The sequence below is a fragment of the Populus trichocarpa genome, chromosome 18 (genome assembly GCF_000002775.5).
Source record: "Populus trichocarpa isolate Nisqually-1 chromosome 18, P.trichocarpa_v4.1, whole genome shotgun sequence".
NCBI classification, from domain to species: Eukaryota; Viridiplantae; Streptophyta; class Magnoliopsida; order Malpighiales; family Salicaceae; genus Populus; species Populus trichocarpa.
This window is the reverse complement of record NC_037302.2, coordinates 6,144,272-6,167,287: the sequence shown is the minus strand read 5'-3', so window position 1 is coordinate 6,167,287 and position 23,016 is coordinate 6,144,272. Positions and strand designations below refer to the sequence as shown.

Sequence of the window (23,016 nt, the reverse complement as noted above, 5' to 3'; positions counted from 1 at the left end):
AAAAAGAATACATGCCTTTTAATATGTTTAAAACTACCACCAAAACAATAAAATCTCTTCCAAAAACTAAATAGAAACGAAGAGGAGAAGAGAAATAGAGATGAAGAGCCGAGAGAAAAAATGAACCAAATGGGGGGAGGGGGGTTTTATATAGCAATTTTTCCGACGGTATAACTGACGGACATTTATTGTTGTCGGTGGCATTAAATTCTGTCGGTAATACCGTCGGTAATTAATTGATATTCGCATCAAAAAAATTCAAAAATCCCGCCAGACTTTTCGATCCATCAATAATTGTGCCTCTAACACGTGTGCGCTTCGGGATATGTGTAAACCATCGGTGAATCCGTCGGTGACGCTGTCGGTGAATCCGTCGGTGACGCTGTCGGTGAATCCGTCGGTGATTATGGCACAATACCGTAAATATTTTTCAACTCTCTGTGAAATATCGACAGGTTTTAGTCCGTCGGTATGGCCGTCGGTGAATGTGGCACAATCCCGTAAACTTTTTTCAACTCCATGTGAAATACCGATGGGTTATAGTCCGTCGGTGTAGCCGTCGGTGAAACCGTCAATATTTCTTATTTTTTTGTCTATCCCCTTCACAAAATCTTGAATTGCAAACTTACAGCACACACAACACAATAACAAGAGAAAAGAGCTGACAATTAAAGAATAATAAATATTTCATGTTCCAAAATATTACATTATAAAAATAAGGCTTTATAACATGTTTAGTTAGTCAGAATTTTCATCTTCGTCCTCAATTGAATTGTTTTCATCAGCTTCACGCACTCTTTAATGTGGTTATCATCTTCTTCAACAACATTTTCTTTTCCACTAGTAGAGATCAAAACAACGTTCAACTCCTCTGCGTCAACATCAACAAGACTATCGTTGAAAACATGAAAATTTGAATTTTCTTCTAAGTCAATCGAAGGAGCAACTCGGTATGGTTCAACCAACTCACTAGCTTGAAAGACTTTATCTATCACACTTGTGTCTTCGTTCTCATCCTGAACAACCTCAACACGACCCTTGGGTTTTGTTTTTAAAACGGATAACCAATCAACTCTTGATCGGTCCTTTCTAAAGGAAGGGGTGTATGTGTAATAAACTTGTTGGCATTGCTTTGCAAAAACAAAGACGTCGTTTACTTTGCGGTATCTAGCTTTTGAGTTGATTTTAACGAGACCATGGTGAGGATCTACTCTGATTCCTCTGTTAGTTGTGTCATACCAATAGCATTTGAATAAAAACACTCTATTTTGCTCGCTATGATATTGCAGTTTGATGACCTCTTCCAATCTACTGTAGTAGTCAACTTCAAACTCACTAGAAGTCGATCCCTTAATATAAACACCGATGTTCTATGTCTTTCTTCCATACTCGTATTCTTCAGTACGAAAGACATATCCATTGACAAAATACTCGTTATAGCACTTGACTTTTCTTTCAAGGCATAGGATTAGTAAAGACAGTGAAATAACAGCACTACCTCCTATTTGATAAACCTTGTAAATTAAATACAACAATAATCAATAAACAGATATTATGTAATATTGACGTACAATTAATTACATTGCAAGAGATAATGAGTTTGTGACAGGACTTACATGTGTTCTAAACCATGTGGCAAATTGTTCATCTTGTAATTGAAAGATCTGGGATTCGGTCAGCTGTGAGTTATTGGACAGTAAGTATCGTCAATGTTGCCTGCAAGGTTCTTCCAAATTATATGAGTTGATGGTATCACAAAACATAAATAGTACACTCTTGTCAAAGTTTAAGTTGAACATCTACTTACTTAATAAAAAGTCTCAACTCTTCACAGTTAAATAAGACATAATTGTGTGCTTGTCTGAACTCTATTTCAGACAAATATCTTCCCCTCACGACATTTTTAGGTGTGGGTCGTCCAGGATTGGAGAATATTGACAAGTTCTCATTTGAAGGCACTTCACCACCATCATCATGCCGTGGAACACGGTTGATCCTCGTTCTCAAATGAGGTTCGAAATAGTATGAGATAAATGTTGAGATCTCCTCAACAATATAGGCCTCACATATTGATGCCTCAACATGCGCCTTGTTCTTAACCCTTTTTTTAAGATTGAACAAGTACCTGCATATATATATATATATATATATATATATATATATATATATATATAATAAAAAATTATCAATTAAAAAAAACATTTAATTATGAATTACATAGCTCCTGTAATATCTAACCTCTCGAATGGATACATCCATCTATACTGGACCGGTCCTCCAACTTTTACCTCAAACGGTAGATGTACGGGTAGATACTCCATTGAGTCAAAAAATAATGGAGGGAATATCATCTCAAGTTTGCATATTGTCTCGACGATATTCGTTTTAAGCCTTTAAATGTGATCAACATTCAACTTGCTGGAGCATATATCTCTGAAGAAATGACTGATCTCCGTTAGTGCATCTCATATCCCCTTTGGCAACAAATCATGAAAAGCTAATGGGATGAGTGTTTGTATAAACACATGGCAGTCATGACTCTTCATTCCATATAATCTGCATTCCTCCGTATTAACCAGCCTTGATATGTTCGAGGCATGTCCATCGGGGAAACACAGACTCTTAAGTCATTTGTAGACTAGTAGTTGCGCATTTTTCTCTAACACGAAGCTTGCTCTTGGTTTTGCGACCCGTGACCCATCACAAACCAACTCCATATTTTTATGGTTACAGAACACCGCTACATCCAATCTAGCCTTAATGTTATCCTTTGTCTTCCCCCTTCACATCCATGACGGTGTTGAAAATGTTCTCAAACACGTTCTTTTCAATGTGCATGACGTCAAGGTTATGGTAGAGAAGATTGGTCTTCCAATAAGAAAGCTTCCAAAAGATACTTCGCTTTACCCAATTATGGGTCAAACCAAAACCAGGAAACCTTTGCTTACCTGATTGGCGACCAAACACAATGTCACCGTACTCTGACACAACATCAAACAATTCTTCACTGGAAAGACGCAGGGGTGCAACATCCTTTTCAACTCTGCCAACAAAGAAATCATTTTTGTTCTTTCTGTACCTGTGATTCGGTGGCAAGAAATGACGGTGACAGTAAAAAAAAGAAGCTTTACCCCCGTTTGTTAGCGTGAATGCCTTGTTGTTCTCCATACAGTATGGACATGCTAGCTTTCCATGCGTGCTCCAACCAGAAACCATTCCATAAGCTGGGAAATCATTAATAGTCCACATCAAAGCCGCTTTCATAACAAAATTCTGTTTCCTCGAGATGTCATAAGTCAAAGCTCCAGAGGACCACAACTGCGTCAACTCATCAATCAATGGACAAAGACAAACATCTATATTCCGCCCCGGACTGCTCGGACCTAGTATGACCATAGATAAAAACATGAACTTCGGCCTCATACACATCCCCGGTGGCAAGTTATAAACCGTCAGTATGACCAGCCAATAAGAATAAGGAGAAGCAAATGACCCGAATGGGTTGAATCCGTTTGTACACAACCCAAGACGCACGTTCCTTGATTCAGCTGAAAAGTGAGGATGCACACTGTTAAAGTGTTTTCAGGCTTCACCGTCAGAAGGATGCACCATCACTCCATCAACTGCATGATGTGATTGGTGCCATGTCATGTGATCAGCAGTCCTTGGTGACATGAATAATCTATGCAGTCTAGGTGTGATTGGGAAGTATCTAAATTTTTTATATGTCACGAGAGTCTTCCCTCTACCAGTTCTGGGTTTGTAACGGGAATGCCCACATGTCATGCACTCGGTCAGCTCAGCATTTTCAAGGTAGCATAACATGTAGAAGTTGGGGCATATATCAATTTTCTGGTATCCTAAACCGAGGGGTTTCATCATGGACTTGGCAGTATAGAAGTTCTCTTTCAGCCTGTTCCCTTCAGGTAAAATGCTTCTCGCTCATTCGATAATATTGTCATAACCGGCCTCACTCAACCAGTGATCTGACTTGATGGTGAACACCTGTGCTACGGCTGATAATTTACTGTGGTTCGTGCAGCCATCCTATAATGGTTCGTCAGAATCTTTCAACAGATCAAAAAACCTTGTTGCATCTGCATTAGGTTCTTCTTTTATGATTGGACATTCCCTGACATTACCTTCACTCATTCTCATTGCATCCATAACCATATTCATGTAAGGATTCCTGTTCTCATTTTCAACTTCATGCATGTTGCTAGCACTAGAAGTTGACCCAACCACTTGTTCTTTCATTATCTCATCAGAAACAAATAGTTCTCCGTGTGCAGACCAACACAGGTAATCCTCCATGAACCCTTTGGTTAGAAGATGCATCGTTACAACATCTTGATGCAGAAACTTTAAATTTTTACACTTCCTGCATGGACACTTAATACCGCCATCAGTAAAATTCCTCGGAATAGATGTTGTGAAATTAATAAAACCCTGAACACCGTTACAATAATCCATCCTCCGCAATCCTTGGGGTGAGTCCCGATACATCCATGAACAATCATTCATGACTTCTATTGACCTCTATAAAACATAACAAAAATATTGGTTTTCCCCAACATTATCCAACAAACTAAAAAAACACTTATGTTAAATATTCATTATCAATTATCAACGTTCATACATACAAATTTATATATATATAAATTTACGGAAATCACAACTTCGCAATAGAATTGATAAACAATTAAAACAGACCTGTTAAACAAGCTATTATTTATTTCATCACAACACATTTAATTCGGTGTAATTCAAACAAAATTTCAACAATTTACAAACAAATATAATTTGACAAAATCTAAAACAAACTATAAGAACTACAAAATTATACATTCATACTACAAGTTTCTTTGACAAATAACAATCAAACAAGTACATACGTTAACAAAATACATATACTAAAAAAACAATAAAATTCACATTTAAATGTTAAAACTAAAAAGGATAGATTTACTTACAAAAAATGATAAAATCCACAAGAACGGATATTGTGACCACGTACAAAAGTATAAGAAACTTGAGTGCTTGTGTTGAGAAGAGTGGAGAGTTGGGATGGGTGGTTGGCTGCAGTTTGGGAGGGGAGAGGTAGTATGGGAAAGAAGAAGGGGAAGAAGAAGGAGAAACAGAGGAAGAGAGTATTGTCGGCATAGTGGGTATATAATGGCTTTTACAGATGGAATCAGCGACGGATACATTCTGTCGGTGATTCCATCGGTGATTTCGATGGTGAAAGTGCCACGTCACTGTACAGCTATCTCGGTTTGAATCCGTCGGTCATTCCGTCGGTAAAATCGTCTGAAAAAATCCACGAAAGTGCCACATCATTGTACGACTATCTCGGTTTAAATCCGTCGGTCATTCCATCGGTAAAATCGTCTTACAAAAATCCACATCACCACACCGTTGCAACTTTCCAAACAAATTGTATAGGTCGTCGGCGATCCGGTCGGTATCTACCGACATCATACTTCCGTCGGTATATACTGACCGTATCACCGATGGAATAATACCATCGGTATATACCGACAGATTTGGAGACATAATTATTTCCCTCGATAAAAATTACCGATGAAAAAATTCTGTCAGTTATTCCGTTGGTTTTTACTGGTTTTCGAGTAGTGGATCCAAAGGTCGGATAAAAAGTTATGACCTTTTACAGCTGTTATTCTGGTCTGACGCGACGAGACCTCCTCTTCAACGAGTAGGGATTCCATAGGTAGTACATGGAAAACGGACTCCGGAAACTACTGTAAAAACTTGAGGGCGATCCAACGGCCGGATCAAAAGTTATGGCCATTTTTAGTTGTTATTCCGGTCTGGCACGACAAGACATCCTCTTTAACGAGCAGGGATTCCATAGGTCCTACAAGGAAAACAGCCTCTAGAAACCCCTTTAAAATGTGAGCGCGATCCAACAGCCAAAGCAAAAGTTATAGCACTTTTCAGCTGTTATTCCAGTCTGGCGCGACAATACCTTCTCTTCAACGAGGAGTGATTTCATAGGTACTACAAGGAAAACAGCCTCTAGAAACTACTGTAAAACCTTGAGCGCGATCCAACGGTCAGATCAAAAGTTATGCCCCTTTTAAGCTGATATTTTGTTCTCGCGCGACAAGACCTCCTCTTCAACGAGTTGGGATTCCATAGGTACTACAAGGAAAACAGCCTCTAGAAACTCTTGTAAAAATGTGAGCGCGATCCAACGACCAGACCAAAAGTTATGGCCCTTTTCAGTTGTTATTCTGGTCTGCGCGACAAGACCTCCTAATCAATGAGTAGTGATTCCATTGGTACTACAAGGAAAACAACCTCCGGAAACTCGTGTAAACATTTGAGCGCGTTCCAACGGTCGGATCAAAAGTTATGGCCTTTTTCAGCTGTTATTCCGGTCTGGCGCGACAAGACCTCCTCGTCAATGAGTAGGGGTTCATAGGTACTCCAAGGAAAAGAGCCTCCGGAAACTACTGTAAAACTTTGAGCGCGATCCAACGATCGGAACAAAAGTTATGGCCCTTTACAGCTGTTATTCCAGTCTGGCGCGACAAGACCTCCTCTTCAACGAGTAGGATTCCATAGATACTACAAGGAAAAGGGCCTCTAGAAACTATTGTAAATAAATGAGCGCGATCCAATGGTCGGATCAAAAGTTATAGCCCTTTTTAGCTGTTATTCTGGTCTGGAGGGACAAGACCTCGTCTTCAACGAGCGGGGATTCCATAGGTCTAAGATGAAAAACAGCCTCTGGAAACTCCTGTAAAAATTTGACCGCGATCCAACGGTCGGATCAAAAGTTATGGCCCTTTTCAGCTGTTATTGCGGTCTCGTGCAACAAGACCCCCTCTTCAACAAGTAGGGATTCCATAGGTACTACAAGGAAAACGCCCTCTGGAAACTCTTGTAAAAAATTAAGCACGATCCAACGGTCGGGTCAAAAGTTATGGCCCTTTTCAACTCTTATTCCGGTCTGGCGCGACAAGACCTCTTCTTCAACGAGTAGGGATTTCATAAGTCCTACAAGGAAAACGGCCTCCGGAAACTCCTGTAAAAATTTGAGCACGATCGAATGGTCGGATCAAAAGTTACGGCCCTTTTCATCTGTTATTCTGGTCTGGCGCGACAAGACTTCTTCAACGATTAGCGATTCCATAGGTAATCCAAGGAAAATGGCCTGCGGAAACTCCTGTAAAACATTGAGCACGATCCAATGATCGGATCAAAAAGTTAAGGCCCTTTTAAGTCGTTCTTCCGGTCTGGCGCGACCACATCTCATCTTCACCAAGTAGCGATTTCGTAGATACTCTATGGAAAACGACCTCTGGAAATTCCTATAAAACTTTGACCACGATCCAACGGTCGGATCAAAAGGTATGGTGGTTTTGAGCTATTAATTTGGTCAGGCTCGACCATACCTCGTCTTCAACAAGTAGCGATTCCATAGGTACTCCAAGGAAAATGGCCTCTAGAAACTCGTGAAAATATTTAAGCACGATACAATAGATAGATCAAAAGTTATGGCTCTTTTAAGCCGTTCTTCCAGTTTGGCGCTACCACACCTCATCTTCACCAAATAGCGATTCCATAACTACTCCAAGAAAAACGACCTCCGAAAACTCCTGTAAAAATCTGACGGTGATCCAATGATCATATCAAAAGTTATGTCCATTTCGATCCCTTTTTTTGTTTTGGCACGACTAGACCTCCTCTTCAACAAGTAGGAATTCCATAAGGTCTCCAAGGAAAACAGCCTCTGGAAACTCCTATGAAAATTTGAACACGATACAACGGTCTGATTAAAAGTTAGGGCCCTTTTGAGCTGTTATTCCGGTCTGGCGCAACCACACCTCATCTTCACCAAGTAGCGATTCCATAGCTACTCCACGGAAAACACCCTCTGGAAACGCCTGTAAAAATTTAAGCGCGATACAACGGTCCGATCAAAAGTTATGGCCCTTTTAAGTTGTTTTTCAGGTCTGGTGCGACCAAACATCCTCTTCAACGAGTAGCGATTGCATATCTATTATAAGCAAAAACAGCCTCCGGAAACTCCTGTAAACATTGGAGCAAGATCCAACCGTTGGATCAAAAGTTATTGCTCTTTTGAGCTATTATTCAGGTATGGCGCGACGAGACCTCCTCTTCAACGAGTTGGGATTCCATAGGTTCTCCAAGTAAAACGGGCTATAAAAACTCCTGCAAAACTTTGAGCGCGATCCAACGGTCGGATTAGAAGTCGTGGGCCCTGTGAGTCGTTATTCCGGTCTGGCGTGACAAGACCTCCTCTTCAAGGAGTAGGGATTCCGAAGGTACTATGAGGAAAACGGCCTTCGAAAACTCCTGTAAAAATTTGAGCGCGATCCAACGGTCGGATCAAAAGTTATAGCCCTTTAGAGTTGTTATTCTGGTGTGATGCGACCAGACCGCCTCTTCAACGAGCAATGATTGCATAGATACTTAACGAAAACGCCCTCTGGAAACTCCTGTAAAACTTTGAACGTGATCTAATGGTCAAATCAAAAGTTATGGCCTTTTCAAGCCATTATTCCGGTCTGGCGCGACCAGACCTCCTCTTTAACGAGTAGCGATTCTATAGGTACTCCAAGAGAAACGACCTCCGAAAGCTCCAATAAATATTATGCACGATGCAACGGTCAGATCAAAAGTTCTTGCCCTTTTGAGCCGTTATTCTGGTCTGGCGCTACTGGACCTCCTCTGAACAAGTTGTGATTCCATAGCTACTCGAAGGAAAATGGCCTTCGAAAACTCCTAAAAAATGTTAATGCGATCCAATGGTCGGATCAAAAGTTATGGTCATTTTGAGCTGTTATTCACGTCTGGTGCGGCCACACCTTCTTTTCAACGAGTAGGGATTCCATAGGTTCTCTAAGGAAAACAACCTTAAAAAATTCCTGTAAAAATTTTAGCACGATCCTACTGTCGGATCAAAAGTTATGGCCCTTTTTAGCAGTTCTTACGATTTGGCGCGACTACACCTCCTTTTCAACAAGTAGCGATTTCATAGTTACTCCAAGGAAAACAGCCTCTGCAAGGTCCTGTAAAAATTTGAGCGCGATCCAACGGTCGGATCAAAAGTTATGACCTTTTTTATTTGTTCTTCCGGTCTGGCGCGACCACACCTCCTCTTCAACGAGGAGCAATTCCATAGGTACTCCAAGGAAAATAGCCTCCGGAAACTCGTGAAAGACTTTGAGTACAATCCAAAGGTTGGATCAAAATTTATAGCCCTTTTGAGTTGTTCTTACGGTCTAGCGCGACCAGACCTCCTTTTCAATGAGTAGCGATTCCATAGGTACACCAAGGAAAACGACCTTCGAAAAATCCTGTAAAAATTTGAGTGCGATCCAACGGTCGGATCAAAATTTTTAGCCCTTTTGAGCTATTATTTCAGTCTAGCACGACCAGACCTCCTCTTCAACGAGTAGTGATTCCATAGGTACTTCAAGGAAAACAGTCTTCGAAAACTCCTGTAAAAATTTGTGTGAACTAATGGTCGACAACAAGACTAGTTGGCCACTCCCTCCATGTTGGGTAATCCCTTTGTCTTTTCTTCCCTTTCTTGTTATTCTCTTGCAGGTTTGACTCCTGCAAGGAGAACGAGAATTGGTTCTGCATGCAGGGGACAAATTATAATTAACATTGCTGGTAGGTCGAGCCAATAACCATGAGGGCCCGGGCTGAACCCATTTCAGTAGCTGGGCCGGGTTCAACCCACCTAAAAAAAGGGTCTGTTGGGCTGCTAGTCGGCCCAACCCGATTGAGTCGGGTTGGACCTATTTTGGCCCAGCCCTAATAGCTAGAACAGGTCCAACCCAATTTATAATAATAATAATAATAATATAAAAAAATCCAAAAATTTTCCAAAGGTTATTTCCAAAAAATTTGTGATTTCCTCGCATGTTTTTCCAATAATTTTGTATAATATCAAGTTGTATATTTACATTGTAAGATACAGATCTGATATTAAAATACTCAATTTTCTACTAAACTTTTCTAATTTCTTTTTAAATAAAAAAAATCTTAAATGAATTTCCCCTTTAAAAAAAACAAAAAAGAAAAAAAATATTTTGTTTCAATATATACAGTCAAATCCTAAAAGTTTTTTAAGCATACCTTTTAATAAAAAAAAAAACAAAAATGCATCTTTCTCATGTTTTGAAATGAAAAAATGAATATCGTAACTAGTTTATGATTATCCATTAGGATTTGACCAAAATATCAAAAACCCTTCACTAGTCATTTTGTTCATTTTATATTATGGTTTAAATGTAGATTTTAATATTTGGGGATGTAAAACTACACAGTAAAGTATACCCTCAAGTATTAAAGATACAAAACAATAAATGCAATGCTATAATTTGGACTTTAGAATGACTAGGATTTCACCAAATAAGGTAGAGATTCTCTCACGAAAAGAGATTTGTCTTGAACCTTAGACGAGACCAATGAATAGAAACTTGACATAAGAAAACAATCAAACAACAATGCAACTTACCTTAGGTAGGGTGTATTAGGGGTGATGCATCTTTCCCTTACACAATCAATCTCTTACCCAGACTCTCGCAGACCATAAGTTTCCTAATAACCATAATACTAGGTGGCAACTCCTGAATCTTATAATCATAATTTTATGCTTATACCTGAAACCCTTTTTTTCTCCAACACCTCTCAGGAGGCATTTAGCGCACTGTCTAACGTCGCCCTGTGATAGGATGAAATCAGAAAGAAAATCAATTTAGAAAACTTGTCAAAGTAAATAAGAAAATGAGAAATAAAAAGACCCAAGAAAACCTGAGTTATTTTGAAAATTCATAAAAAAAAAATCATGTAAAAGGTAGATAAAAAAAACAGAGCCTAATTGCTAATAGTATAAATTCTAAATGATGAAATTGAAAAAGCATCAGCTTAAAAAAGGGAAAAAATAAACCAAGCAAACTTGGACGAACCTTTTAAACCTAGGTTAAGGTCTCAAACTTTTAACCCATTAAATCCTAGACATGAGCTAAATAAAAAAGCTCAATTCACAATCAATTTAATATTGATTGGCCAAAGTAAATCCAACTAAGAACAACAAATAAAAAGACTCGAAAAAACCCGGATAATTTTCAAAATCAATGAAAAATCCTACATAAAGAAAATAAATAAAAATAATAGAGCGTGGTCTCTAATTGAATTAATGTTGAATGATGAAACTTAAAAAAAACATAAGCTTAAAGAAAGGAAAAAAAAAACCAAACTCGGGCGAAATTCCGAAACCTGGGTTAATCTCTAAAACCCAAAGCCTGTGAAATCATAGACCTAGGTTCGATCAAGAAACTCAATTCCTAACTAACCTAATATCGAATGATGGAATTGAAAAAAAATACCAATTTAAAAAATTTATCAAAGCAAATAAAAATAGTAATAAAAAGAATAGGAATCAGATTTAAGAGGAAAAAAAAATTAAGAATGATGAAATTGTAAAAAAAATAAATTAAAAAATTTATCTCAAAAAAAAAATTAGCGATCAAAAGAATAAAGACTAAATTTGAAAAATTAAAGAACAATTAAGGGGGGATAAAATTAAAAAAAGAATTCTAAATTTATAATTTTTGAAAAACATTATTTCAAATATTAAAGGATAGAATGGAAAAAAAAATATCAATTTAAAAGATTGGAAAAAAAAACCCAATAAAAAATGACAAATAAAAAGACCTTAGATAACTAGGGTCATTTTCAAGACTAACAAAAAACTTCTATAGAAAGCAAATAAAGAAAAAAAAGAACTTAATTTTCAATTGAATAAATGTTGAAGGATGAAAAAAATTGCTTAAATAATGAAAAATAAAAAACCTAGCAAACTAGCGTGCGGACCTTCTAAACTTGGTTTAATCTCTAAAAGTCACAACCTATGAAATCTTGGACTCGAGTTCAATTAAGAAACTTAATTACCAATCAATTTTGATTTGGATTAGCCCACGAACACTAAGGACCCATTACACGTTTCAAATGGGCCTATCACAAGGTCCAAAGTGAAGGCATTGAAAGAAGCATTGAATGGATTGGTTGTGCAAGTTTCAACCAAGGCTGAACTTTAGGATCCTTTGGAGCATCAAGAGGAAGTCTTAGTGCATTTAATACATGTACAAGAGGGACCCGATCCACCCTTATTTGGCCTATGAGAAGTTTTGGCACCAAGGCTGCCAATTTTGTATCAGTTTCGGCTAATCTTGTTTTGTGATGTTTTCATGTGTTTTGTGGATTCTTAACTAATTTTGGATTTCCTATGATATGTTGAAACATTGATGCAACCATATTATTTGAGAGTTTTACCCACATTTACCTAGTAGTTTACCTGTGTTTTATATATAAAATGTCTTGATATTCTTTGTTTTATGTTTTGAATGCACTTTTAGATGTAAGATTCAAAAGGAAGTAAATTGAAGATAATTGGCAGATTTGACCTCCGATTGATGTTTTGTACAGAGCTTAAGCTCTAGAGGTCGAAACGAAGTGATACCACTAACATCTATACCTTTATATACATATATGGCAAGAAAAAAAAAAGATCATGGAAATCGTAGCCTTCAAAATCAAATCTCGCATTCTGCTAGTGTTGACCTTCAGCCATTCCAACTTAAATATCTTGAGCTAAAGAAGTTCATTTAATGCAAACTCCATTTTTTTGGATTCCTAACTCGAAGACCTATCATCATACCAAATTTCAGTAGAAAAGGATCTCATATGAGAGAGATATGATTTTTCTAAGATGACACATGAATTCTGCCAGTAGACAGGTTTTGTGAAGAAACAAGTCCAAAGTACTTCTCAAATCAACCAAACCAACATCCAAGTCTTTATTTCAGTAATTTAGCTCCTTTAAATCAAAATTCAAAGCTTGAAGATTTTATGCAGAGCTATTTCTTCTTTTTTAGAAAAATATTTATTGAAATACTTAAATGTAAATTGTTTACTTAGGAAAGGACTATTTTGTAGAAAATGGATTAGGGTTTCCTAGGATATAAAAAAGAAAGAGAGAAAGGAAATAGGTGACGACCAGAAAGAGAAGAAAAACACCCCTTTCCTCCAAAAACCCAAATTCATGCATTCTTCTTTCTTTTTGATTAGTTGTTCAATAGACATGCAATGCTAAACTCTTTTTCTTGGTTGCAAGGACATAGAAACTTTCGGATTTCAAGAACTATGAGATTTATTTTACCTTTTCTTTTCAGTTTATATGATGAATGAATATGTTTGTTCTCCTATGCTTATTTCCTATGATTGTTTATTTTAATTGTTAGAGCGGACTTTATGTTATTATTGTAAATAATCTATTGCTAAATTTGATATCAAAACCGGAGTTGTGGTATACAAACTTGTGAAACAACTGAGTTTAATAATTATGGCGGATCTATGTTATTAATCTTAGGGAGAACATTTGAACAAATTAAACATGAATTACGGACAGTTATGTTGTCTAGATTAATCAATTTATCTAGTTTTTAAGGCTGCCATTGAATTAAATTACTAGTGCGGACACATTGATTGTTTGATGGTTAGGAATAGTTATAAAGCGGATTTGTTAACTAATTAACGTAAAAAAAGGATAAATATTCAGAGTATAAATTGACATTTCGTTTCCATGATCAGTTCTGATTTCTGTAGGTGGACGTTTACTTGCGACCAAGGTTTGTTTTCTTGATAAATTTCGGTTTTCTTTGATTTAGCATTGATTGTTTCTTTCTATTTACTATAGCATAGCATAGATAACTTCACAACCCCCTCAATTGCATATCATATAACATAAAAATTTGAACTAAATCTTCCTCGTGGGGTCAACCCCTTGCTTGCTCTATATTATCTTGTTTATTTAAGCTAGAGTAATTAATTTGTGCGACTGCGACATCACAACAAACATTAATTATTTCCTTTAAATATTATAATTTATTATTTTTATTTTATTTTCTTGTCAGGTCCTAGAAAACACAACAAAGAAAACAAAGGAATCCAACTTGACTTAAAAAACACATGTGGAGAAAAAGTTTCCTTGTTGTGCAAGGAGAATAATTCAACAATTTAATTGTGTTTCATAATATTGGAAGGATACCAAGAGGCGAAAAAGAAGAGCATTAAAGGCAACATCGTTTTCCTTCCAAAAGAAGGATAAATACAAGGCTTAGATCAAAATCCTATTCTAACTTGGAAATCAAAGGGGCGGCAACTTCTCTTTTAGTTTTTATAATTATTGAGCAACATTATAGGCTATAAATAAGTATTGTATTAGACCTACAATGCTTTCTTTTCTTCTTCTCTTCTCACGACAGAACAAGACTTAGACTTATAAGCTTTATTTTTATTTTGTTAGCTACAACCCAAGGTTTGTTTAAGTTTAATTAATACTTTGTTTTCTACTAGGATCCAAGACTTGTTTTGATTAGAGTTTGAGCTTACTAGTAAATATTTTGAGTCAATTTTTATAAGTGGAATAATTTATCCCACAAGGGTAGATCCATTATGGTTAATTTCTCAGAACTATTTAAACACATGTAAAGCCTAAATTTCAGCACTTTTGAAGAATAATACTTATGAACTTTTCAGTTTAACATGCGAGAGAGATTCTTGTATTTTTTTTTGTTCTTGAACGAACTTAATTTGATTTATTAAAGAATAACTGGCTTCGTGACGTGATTCAACTTCATTCCAATAGTGTCGGTGTCTTGGGACATGTTTCTATTGTGTCACACTTCTATTAGATCTCTTTCGGCTTTTTAGGATTAGATCACAATCTTGATTGTGGGTTGCATGACCACATGATCATGAGGTTTGCATCAAATTTAATATTGAAAGATGACATTGTGAAAAAAAAATATCAATTTAAAAAACTTGCCAAAGTAAAAAAAAATAACAATCAAAAGAATAAAGATCAAATTTGATATGAAAAATACCCAAGGAAGATGAAATAATAATAATAAAAAATTTTAAAAATGATCCCAAACAAAACAAATAGCAATAAAAAAATAAAAATCAAATTTGAATAATAAAAAATAAAAGGGGTGAAATTGAAAAATTATTCAAAATAAAAGAAATAGTGATCGAAAGGATAGTGACCAAATGTTAAGTGAAAAATTAAAGGGGATGGTTTGAAATTCTGAAGAGGTTGGAGCAAAATTTGAGGTAGAGAGAGAGAAGGAAAGAAAGAAATGGTAGTCTCCGCTAAACTAGGGATGCGTTTGACGCACGTGTCGTGTAGAGAAGGCGTCGAGATCTTTCCAACACCGCTCCATCGAAGTTTTTTTTTTAAATATTAAACATTTATTAAAAAATTTCCCTCGAGCTAACTTGACATTAAAAAAAATGATGAAAATAATTTAGCAAATTTTGGATTTAAGAGTAATTAAGTTATTTTATTATGTTAAGAAAATTTAAAAAGACTAAAAAGTCCTTGAATATAAGTTTATTTTTTATTTTATTTTAGGGATAACTAAATAATTTTAGTGTGTAGAAAAGTAAAAAAGACAATTCCATAATGGGTAGACTTGGAAATGATAATTGTATCATGTTAAAAACCCATCATATGCTGTTTAAAGTTTCCATAGTTTAAGAACAATTTTATCATTGAACTATTTCAATAAATAATGTTTTGTACAATAATTTTTTTTTTTTAGGTTTCGTCAATTTTGTTTATTCCAGTTTTAGTATTGAAGATTCTCCTCAACTTCTTTTCTTTTTCCCCCCTACAAATCGGATGTTTTAACCCAAGCAAAACAACAATCACTATCAACAATTTAAAGAAGGATAAAAAAAGGAAGAAAATTGCTCCTGCAGAAGCAAGCACATTAGTTTGAAGGGCATCTAGACATCATCATAAGAAAAATTCACAGAAGTAGTTGACAAATTTGCTTTCGCCAAGGTCCCCAAACACTTAGCAACCCTTTGCCCTGTTAGAGAGAGAGAGAGGGGACCACTTCTCTGTCAGCAGGATCAAGGTCCCATTTGAAGTTACTGCTAGTATGCAAATTCAATGTTAATCGATTGGTTCAGCTCCATATGCAGTTTTTTATTTATTTATTTATTCTTCTTTTCGGGGGTTGTTATTTTGATAATGGCAATCGATAAGACCCAGCCACATCAGCAGCATTCCTTCCAGAGCTTCGGCAAAGTAGCCAGAATCCAAAGGAAACCGCGTAATCCTAAAGTCACAGTCTCACACCTGCCGCCACCTCCCCACACCCAACATGTCACAAAGTCTAACATTTTTTTTTAAGTACCTCCGCAAAGCCGTGTTCACACTCGGCCCACGTTTTTTTTTTCTTTCTTGACAGATGATGATCAATGGCGCACCAATCATGGCTTTACCATCTATCACAACCTAATTTAACAAATAATTCATAAATATATACATAAATTTAAAATGAATGTTTATATTCATGAGAGAGACTCCTTGATATCTACCATTACTCAATTAGTCCTTCAATAAGAAGGAAAAATGGGTCTAGCTAGAGGCTAAAAACAAATGACCTAAATCAGATTCATAAGGATAATTCTTATCCGTACCCTAAATATGTATCGTGTTGATTAACAATCTAGGTGTGGTCAATTTTGTAGTAGTATATATGCGTTGATTGATTCTTGTTCCTTTGGATGAAAACCAGTTCTTATATTAAGGTGTTTTCGGATATTTATTTGATGGGTAAGTTATGATTAAGATTATATATTTTTTTTAAGTATGGTCCAAACCATAAAAATTTATTTTTTAATATATTAAAAATAAATTTTAAAAAATAAAAAACATTATATTAATATATTTATAAAAATATACTTTAAAAATCAATCATTATAATATAAAATCTATATATATAAAAAATTCAATCGTACACGTAAAAGGCAAGGCTCAAACCTCTTCTATCCTGTAGTGTGTTCACACTTTCTTAAAAAGCCAACATCAATAGAGGATTTTCCTTAATTCTGTGCCTCTTGTTTCAACTCTTTTTCCTTTTTCATATGTTCACCTTGCTTCAATCTCCACTCCACCAAATGAATGAAACTAATAATATCAGCAAATCCAAGAAAAGGCAAAGAAAAGATGACAAGCAAGAAGAAAATGATAGTGATGCCAGCAATTCATTTGGGCAAGATGGCAGCAGAAAGAAGAAGAAAACCTTAAAGGGTTTCATCACATCATTGATATTGCTAGAACAACAAGAGAAGAGTGATCAAGAAGAGCAAAACCATGCTTCAAATGAAGAGAAAATATTGTTCGAGGCAAACCACAAGAAAAGGATTAAAACAATGGTTGAATACTACGGCAATATTCAAGATGACCACGTAGAAATTCAAGAAACAGAAAGAAACAAGCGCAAGAAGTCAAGGGCAGTAGCTGGTGCTGCTGCTGTTTCTGCTGCCTCTAATGGGGTTGCTGCTATGAAAGGAATTAAAGACGCAAAGCACGGTGGTGGTGCTGGTGGTCAACAAAGACGTTTGTGGGTGAAAGATAGAGATAAAGAATGGTGGGACGATTGTAATAGATCAGATTATCCAGAGGAAGAATTCAAGAAAGCTTTTAGAATGAGTAAGTCTACTTTTGACTCGATATGTGAGGAGTTAAATTCAGTTATAGCTAAAGAAGATACTACTTTGCGTAATGCTATTCCTGTTAGGCAAAGAGTTGCTGTTTGTATTTGGAGATTGGCTACTGGTGAACCTCTTAGACTTGTGTCAAAGAGGTTTGGTTTAGGTATTTCTACTTGCCATAAATTAGTTCTTGAAGTATGTTCAGCTATAAGGAATGTTTTAATGCCTAAGTATTTGCAATGGCCTGATGAGGATAATTTGAGGAAGACAAAAAATGAATTTGAATCTATTTCTGGGATACCTAATGTTGTGGGGTCTATGTATACTACTCATATATCTATCATAGCTCCAAAGATTAGTGTTGCCGCTTATTTTAATAAGAGGCATACAGAGAGGAATCAGAAAACATCCTACTCAATTACTGTTCAAGGCGTTGTTGATCCAAAAGGGGTGTTTACTGATGTGTGTATTGGTTGGCCTGGTTCAATGCCTGATGATCAGGTGTTGGAAAAGTCTGCTTTATTCCAAAGGGCTAATGGAGGCCTTTTGAAGGATGTTTGGCTTGTTGGGACTTCAGGTTACCCATTAATGGATTGGGTTTTGGTGCCGTATACACAGCAGAATTTGACATGGACTCAGCATGCTTTTAATGAGAAGATTGGGGAGATTCAATCGGTTGCTAAGGATGCCTTTGCAAGGTTGAAAGGGAGGTGGAGTTGCTTGCAGAAAAGAACAGAGGTGAAACTACAAGACTTGCCGGTGGTTCTCGGGGCATGCTGTGTGTTGCATAATATTTGTGAAATGCAAAATGAGGAAATGGATCCAGAGCTGAGGATGGAACTTGTTGATGATGAGATGGTACCTGAGGTTGCTTTGAGATCAGCAAGTTCAATGAAGGCTAGGGATGCTATTGCTCATAATCTTCTGCACCATTGCCATGCGGGCACCAGTTTTCTATAGCTAACGAGGTGCATTTTGTTCCTGCATATTTTAATTCCTTTTTCTCTGTTGTAGTTGTATTGTATAATTACACCTTTGCAGCATTTTTATTCATCGCAATTTGTGGGAGGGGCTATATCAAAGGTTTCTATTCTGCTTCCACAAATTTAGACGATGATACCCGTTTATAGGTTTAAGTTATAGACATAGATGATAGATCAGAGTGACATTCTGTAATTTAGTTTCCATACTTGAATTGAAAATAAAATATGAATGAAATTAAGCAGTGGCTATTCTTTTAACACACCCTTGCTGTGAATCTTATTGTCAATTCTTAAGAAAATATGTTTCATGACCCTCTCTGTTGCTTTGTTTATGATCCCCCAGCTTCATGGAAGGATAAGGATTTCTTGGAAAATGGTGATAATGGAATTCTCTTTATGAAATCTAGGTAGAAATTTTATGCTTTTCTATTTATCTTCTACAAAGTTTTATTGTGATACCCTTTTCTTTCCTTTGTAGAATTTCAAGCATTTATATAGTGTATAACGGGTTTGTTATTATGTAACTTAGATTCTGCAAGATGCCCGCTGAAATCTTTAATCTTTACATCCTAGAATAAGCACATTTTATACTTAAAATGTCTGTTACAAGTGATTTCATAAAGCACTTGTACAATTCTTGAAGTTTTCCTTTTGGACTTCAAGCAATTTTATACTGAAAGGGATGTAAACAATGATGCTAATTCTTTTGCTAAATCCTCCTGTACATAAGCTGGTATCTTTGAGACTTGGTATTGAATCACGAAGTTGGATTGTATAGTTGATCATTTTCTATTCCATGGTTTTTTTTCCTCGCATGGCATAGCTCCATTTGGTGATTCACATTTTCTAGAGAGTGGAGGGCCATCATTTTATTAACCAACAGCTCACTTTTTCCAATGAAATCAGAGCTGGGGAAACATAATTTACGTCTTGTTAGAAACAAAGCTGCTTTGATACTGGCTAGCTGGGAACTTGCTGCTAATTAGCTCGCACCCCAGTCCCATGGGCATTGGCTTTCCACAAGAGATCAGGCTGCCTTTTGCTGTCCCAAAGGCACGTCTAGGCTCTAGCAAAACTCCCTTTCCTTAACCCAGTTCAATTTCAAAATGCGACTATGTAACTGCAGAACTTGCATACAAAACTTCAATCCTTCATGAAATGCCAATGGAATCCAGAGGGTTGTAGAGTAGTTTAATCAAGTCTGGTTCCTTGGAACTTGTGCATGCTGATACCCTCCCATTCTAACTTCTGGTGTTATTAGGTTAAGGTACAGCTCACAAGATGCCAATTTTCATTTTAGCTTTTGAGTTTTGATAACAGTGGGTTACTCTGGTTATCTTTTTTTGTCGTCATGCTTTGTATCATAGATCATTCAAGTTTTGGAGTTCCAATTTATTTCGTATCTTAGTTCTTGTCTAGTAATATGATAACAGCTTGTACACTTGCTGTTGATTAGCCATGTAAGGATCGATCTGTGCATATTTTCAAGTCAAGGACAGGCTTGGAGCTGTTTGGAACTATGGTTTCTGCCTGAAGTTTATTTATCTCGATATTGTTATGATCCTTCAAGCTAATTTCATTCGATTGTAGGTAATATAGGCAAGTCATAATCATATATTTCAATTGATTTGACATCACAAAACTTAGTATACTATGTGTGAACGGATGAGAAGGATTCAGGGTCTTGGATGACAAAAGTTGTTATAGTTTATTGACTTGATGAGTTATAAAATTGGTAATCAACCTCTGAGTTGGTCAGCAGACCTGGAAGATTGGACTTGGCAATGCTGAGCATATCCAGTAGATTATAGTTATATTTCCAATTGGAGGGAGATATTCAACTGAAATATTTAGTGCTAAAGAAAAGGTGAAAGATTATGATGTATTTGGATTTGGAGGAAGAGAATAGCTTTGTTTTATATATTTTAACTAGTTGATACTATAAACTATAAACTACTAATGTAAAATATGGAAGAGATGCTTGTCTGATTGGTTTGGTGGATTCCGATTCTACCTTATCTTGTAATAATGATTGGATTCCTACCCATGTGTATTTGCAAAAATCATGTCTTGGCAAAAACTCAAATTGTGTGGTATTCACATGGGACATAAAAAGAAATTTTCTCCCAGGTTTTATAGCGACGGGAACTGTTCCATTACTATGTACATATTCCCGTGATTACCTAAGAAATTCGTGACAGCATCGTTGAACCGGTGCTCTGAATATTTGATGAGTTTGTTAACGTATCATTTAAGAATCCAAACGGGTGGAAATGGACCCTTCATTTTTCCCCTCCTTTTATTCAAAGTTTACCAAAATTTCCTACTTTTGTTTTTGTAGCTGTACTTCCTTTTTAAACTGCTTTTTATTTTTGTATAAAAAACATATTATTGATTTATTTAGATACTCATAAAAAAATAAAAACTATTTTTTTTATTTTAATTATTTGCAATTGAAAAGTACTTTTGAAAATAATAATGTATTGCATTATCAAACACATACTTAGGTTGCAAGAATAGCAACGAGCTACAATCTCATTAGCAGTTAAAAACAAAACCTCAAAGAAAAGGGTAGAAGAAAAAACAAAACCTCAAAGAAAAGGGTAGAAGAAAACTTGAGGCTGCCTAAATTTACATTATTTTTTTGAATAAATACTAGTTTACATACATACGCTACATTGCGGATGATATCAAGATTTTTCTTAAACATGACAAAAAATATCTAGATTATAGAAAACTATTTGATATTATTATTAAACCCGGCATAACGATTCATTATTAAGACCTCCTGACCCGACTCCTTTCCTAGTCTAGGAGTTGCTACCCATTTTATAATAAAATAAATAAAAATAAAATAAATGTAAGAAAATACACCTGAAATAAGTCTAAAAAGGAATGCCCAAACCCAATGATAGAAAACAAGAATGTCAAGTGAAGTTGGTAGGCCAAAATGGCAATCCAAGGTTTTAACTGACAGAGCTCATTAGTAAAAATGTTTTTTTTAGGTGTTTAAAGAGTCAATTGAAATTTTAAAAGGTTTAATTAATTAATTAAAGGTTTAATCGCAAGGGAAGTCAACTTTTGAAAGTCAATTTTGATGTCAATTGAAACAATTGAAGTTTAAGGACTCAATTGGAAGCTTGGAAAGTTTAATTAGTCAAATCAGGGGCTTAATTGCATAAAATTCAAAGTCTGGTGAGCAAATAGGGACTTAATTGAACTTTTTGTGAACAAAGTAGCAACTTGCAAAACACGCGCGACTTCAGCGATTGAAATTAGGAGAAATCAGGGGTCAAATTGAAAAAATTAAAAGTTTAATGGTCATTTGGGGATCTAATTGAACAAATCAGAGACTAGTGATCAACTTGTAAAAGACGCTCAAAATTGGGGTGATAAGTATAAGGGTGATCATTTTTTATTCGATTCGTTTTTATAAAAAAAAAAGTAATCAAACTGGTTTTTTTTTTAAAAAAACCCGAAACCGGTTCAAACCGACCGGTTTTGATTCAGTTATTTTAGAACAAAAACATGTTCAAACCGAACGGTTTCGGTTCGGTTTTTTTTATTTCAGGCTTATAAAACCAAAACCAAATCGAACTAGTCGGTTTTTTAAAAATTCTAATATGTTTTTTTCACGGTTCGGTTTTTTCGGTTTTTTTTTTGTTTTCTCGATTTAATCGGTTTTTTAGTTTTTTTGCTCACCCTTAGATAAGCAAATTTGGCAAGGACACAATTGCATGAAATTAGAAAGAAAGAGGGAAATTAAGGGTAAAATAGAATGAAATTAGAAGAATAAGAATCAAATTGAAAATTGGCAAATCCCAAATAAAAAAAACCCTAATCTATAGGAATTAGTTAAAACGGTGTCGTTCAAGGTACTATGCTTCTTCTTCTTCTTCTTCTTCTTCTTCTTCTTCATCTTCTTTAGTTTTTTTCCTGATTGAGAGAGCACTTTCAGGCGAATAAATATGATGTTTCCGACCACCCCAAAGGCTGCAACCACCACCATTCAATTGAGAAACACTACAACCTCATGTATTTAAAATCAAACATTTACATCCTATATTCTCCATTGATCTCCACAACATCTTGGCCCTAGTAAGCCAATATCACAGTTTCAATCATTATGTTATTTGAGCGGGCACTTTTAAATATTTGAATGTGGAGCTACAGACCTCCAAATCAAGCAAGAATGAGTCTGATCGAAAGGCATGTACCCTTTCTACCAAGTCTAGGTGGTCTCAGGCAACGCTGGCATCAAAGTTGCTCCAGCGAAGCCATGAAAATGGCCAACCTAGTCAGCCTCGACAGGAACTCATTTGCAGAAGGACGCTTAACTTTTTCGTATGCTCCCACTTAGAAACCTTCAGAAGGTTTACATCAAGGGTTTAAAATCTTTCTCTCTAGATCTAAAGGCAGAAAAACACCTTACCTTGGTCCCCTAGCTTCCTAC

General features: G+C 36.0%; 1 protein-coding gene across 3 annotated transcripts; it reads left to right on the top strand.

The window, feature by feature from the left end:
- The first annotated feature begins 16,896 nt into the window (after positions 1-16,896).
- On the top strand, positions 16,897-20,429 carry LOC18107592 (protein ALP1-like). Of its 3 annotated transcripts, none has more exons than XM_024590705.2 (2): positions 16,897-18,548; positions 19,470-20,429. In XM_024590705.2, the coding sequence occupies exon 1, from the start codon at positions 17,011-17,013 to the stop codon at positions 18,538-18,540; it is 1,530 nt and encodes a 509-aa protein (XP_024446473.1). In that variant the 5' UTR covers positions 16,897-17,010; the 3' UTR covers positions 18,541-18,548; positions 19,470-20,429. The 3 variants fall into 3 exon arrangements, with proteins under 3 accessions (XP_024446473.1, XP_024446471.1, XP_024446472.1); XM_024590703.2 differs by having other exon boundaries at positions 19,387-20,429; XM_024590704.2 differs by lacking the exon at positions 19,470-20,429 and adding an exon at positions 18,907-19,356.
- Positions 20,430-23,016: the final 2,587 nt, after the last annotated feature.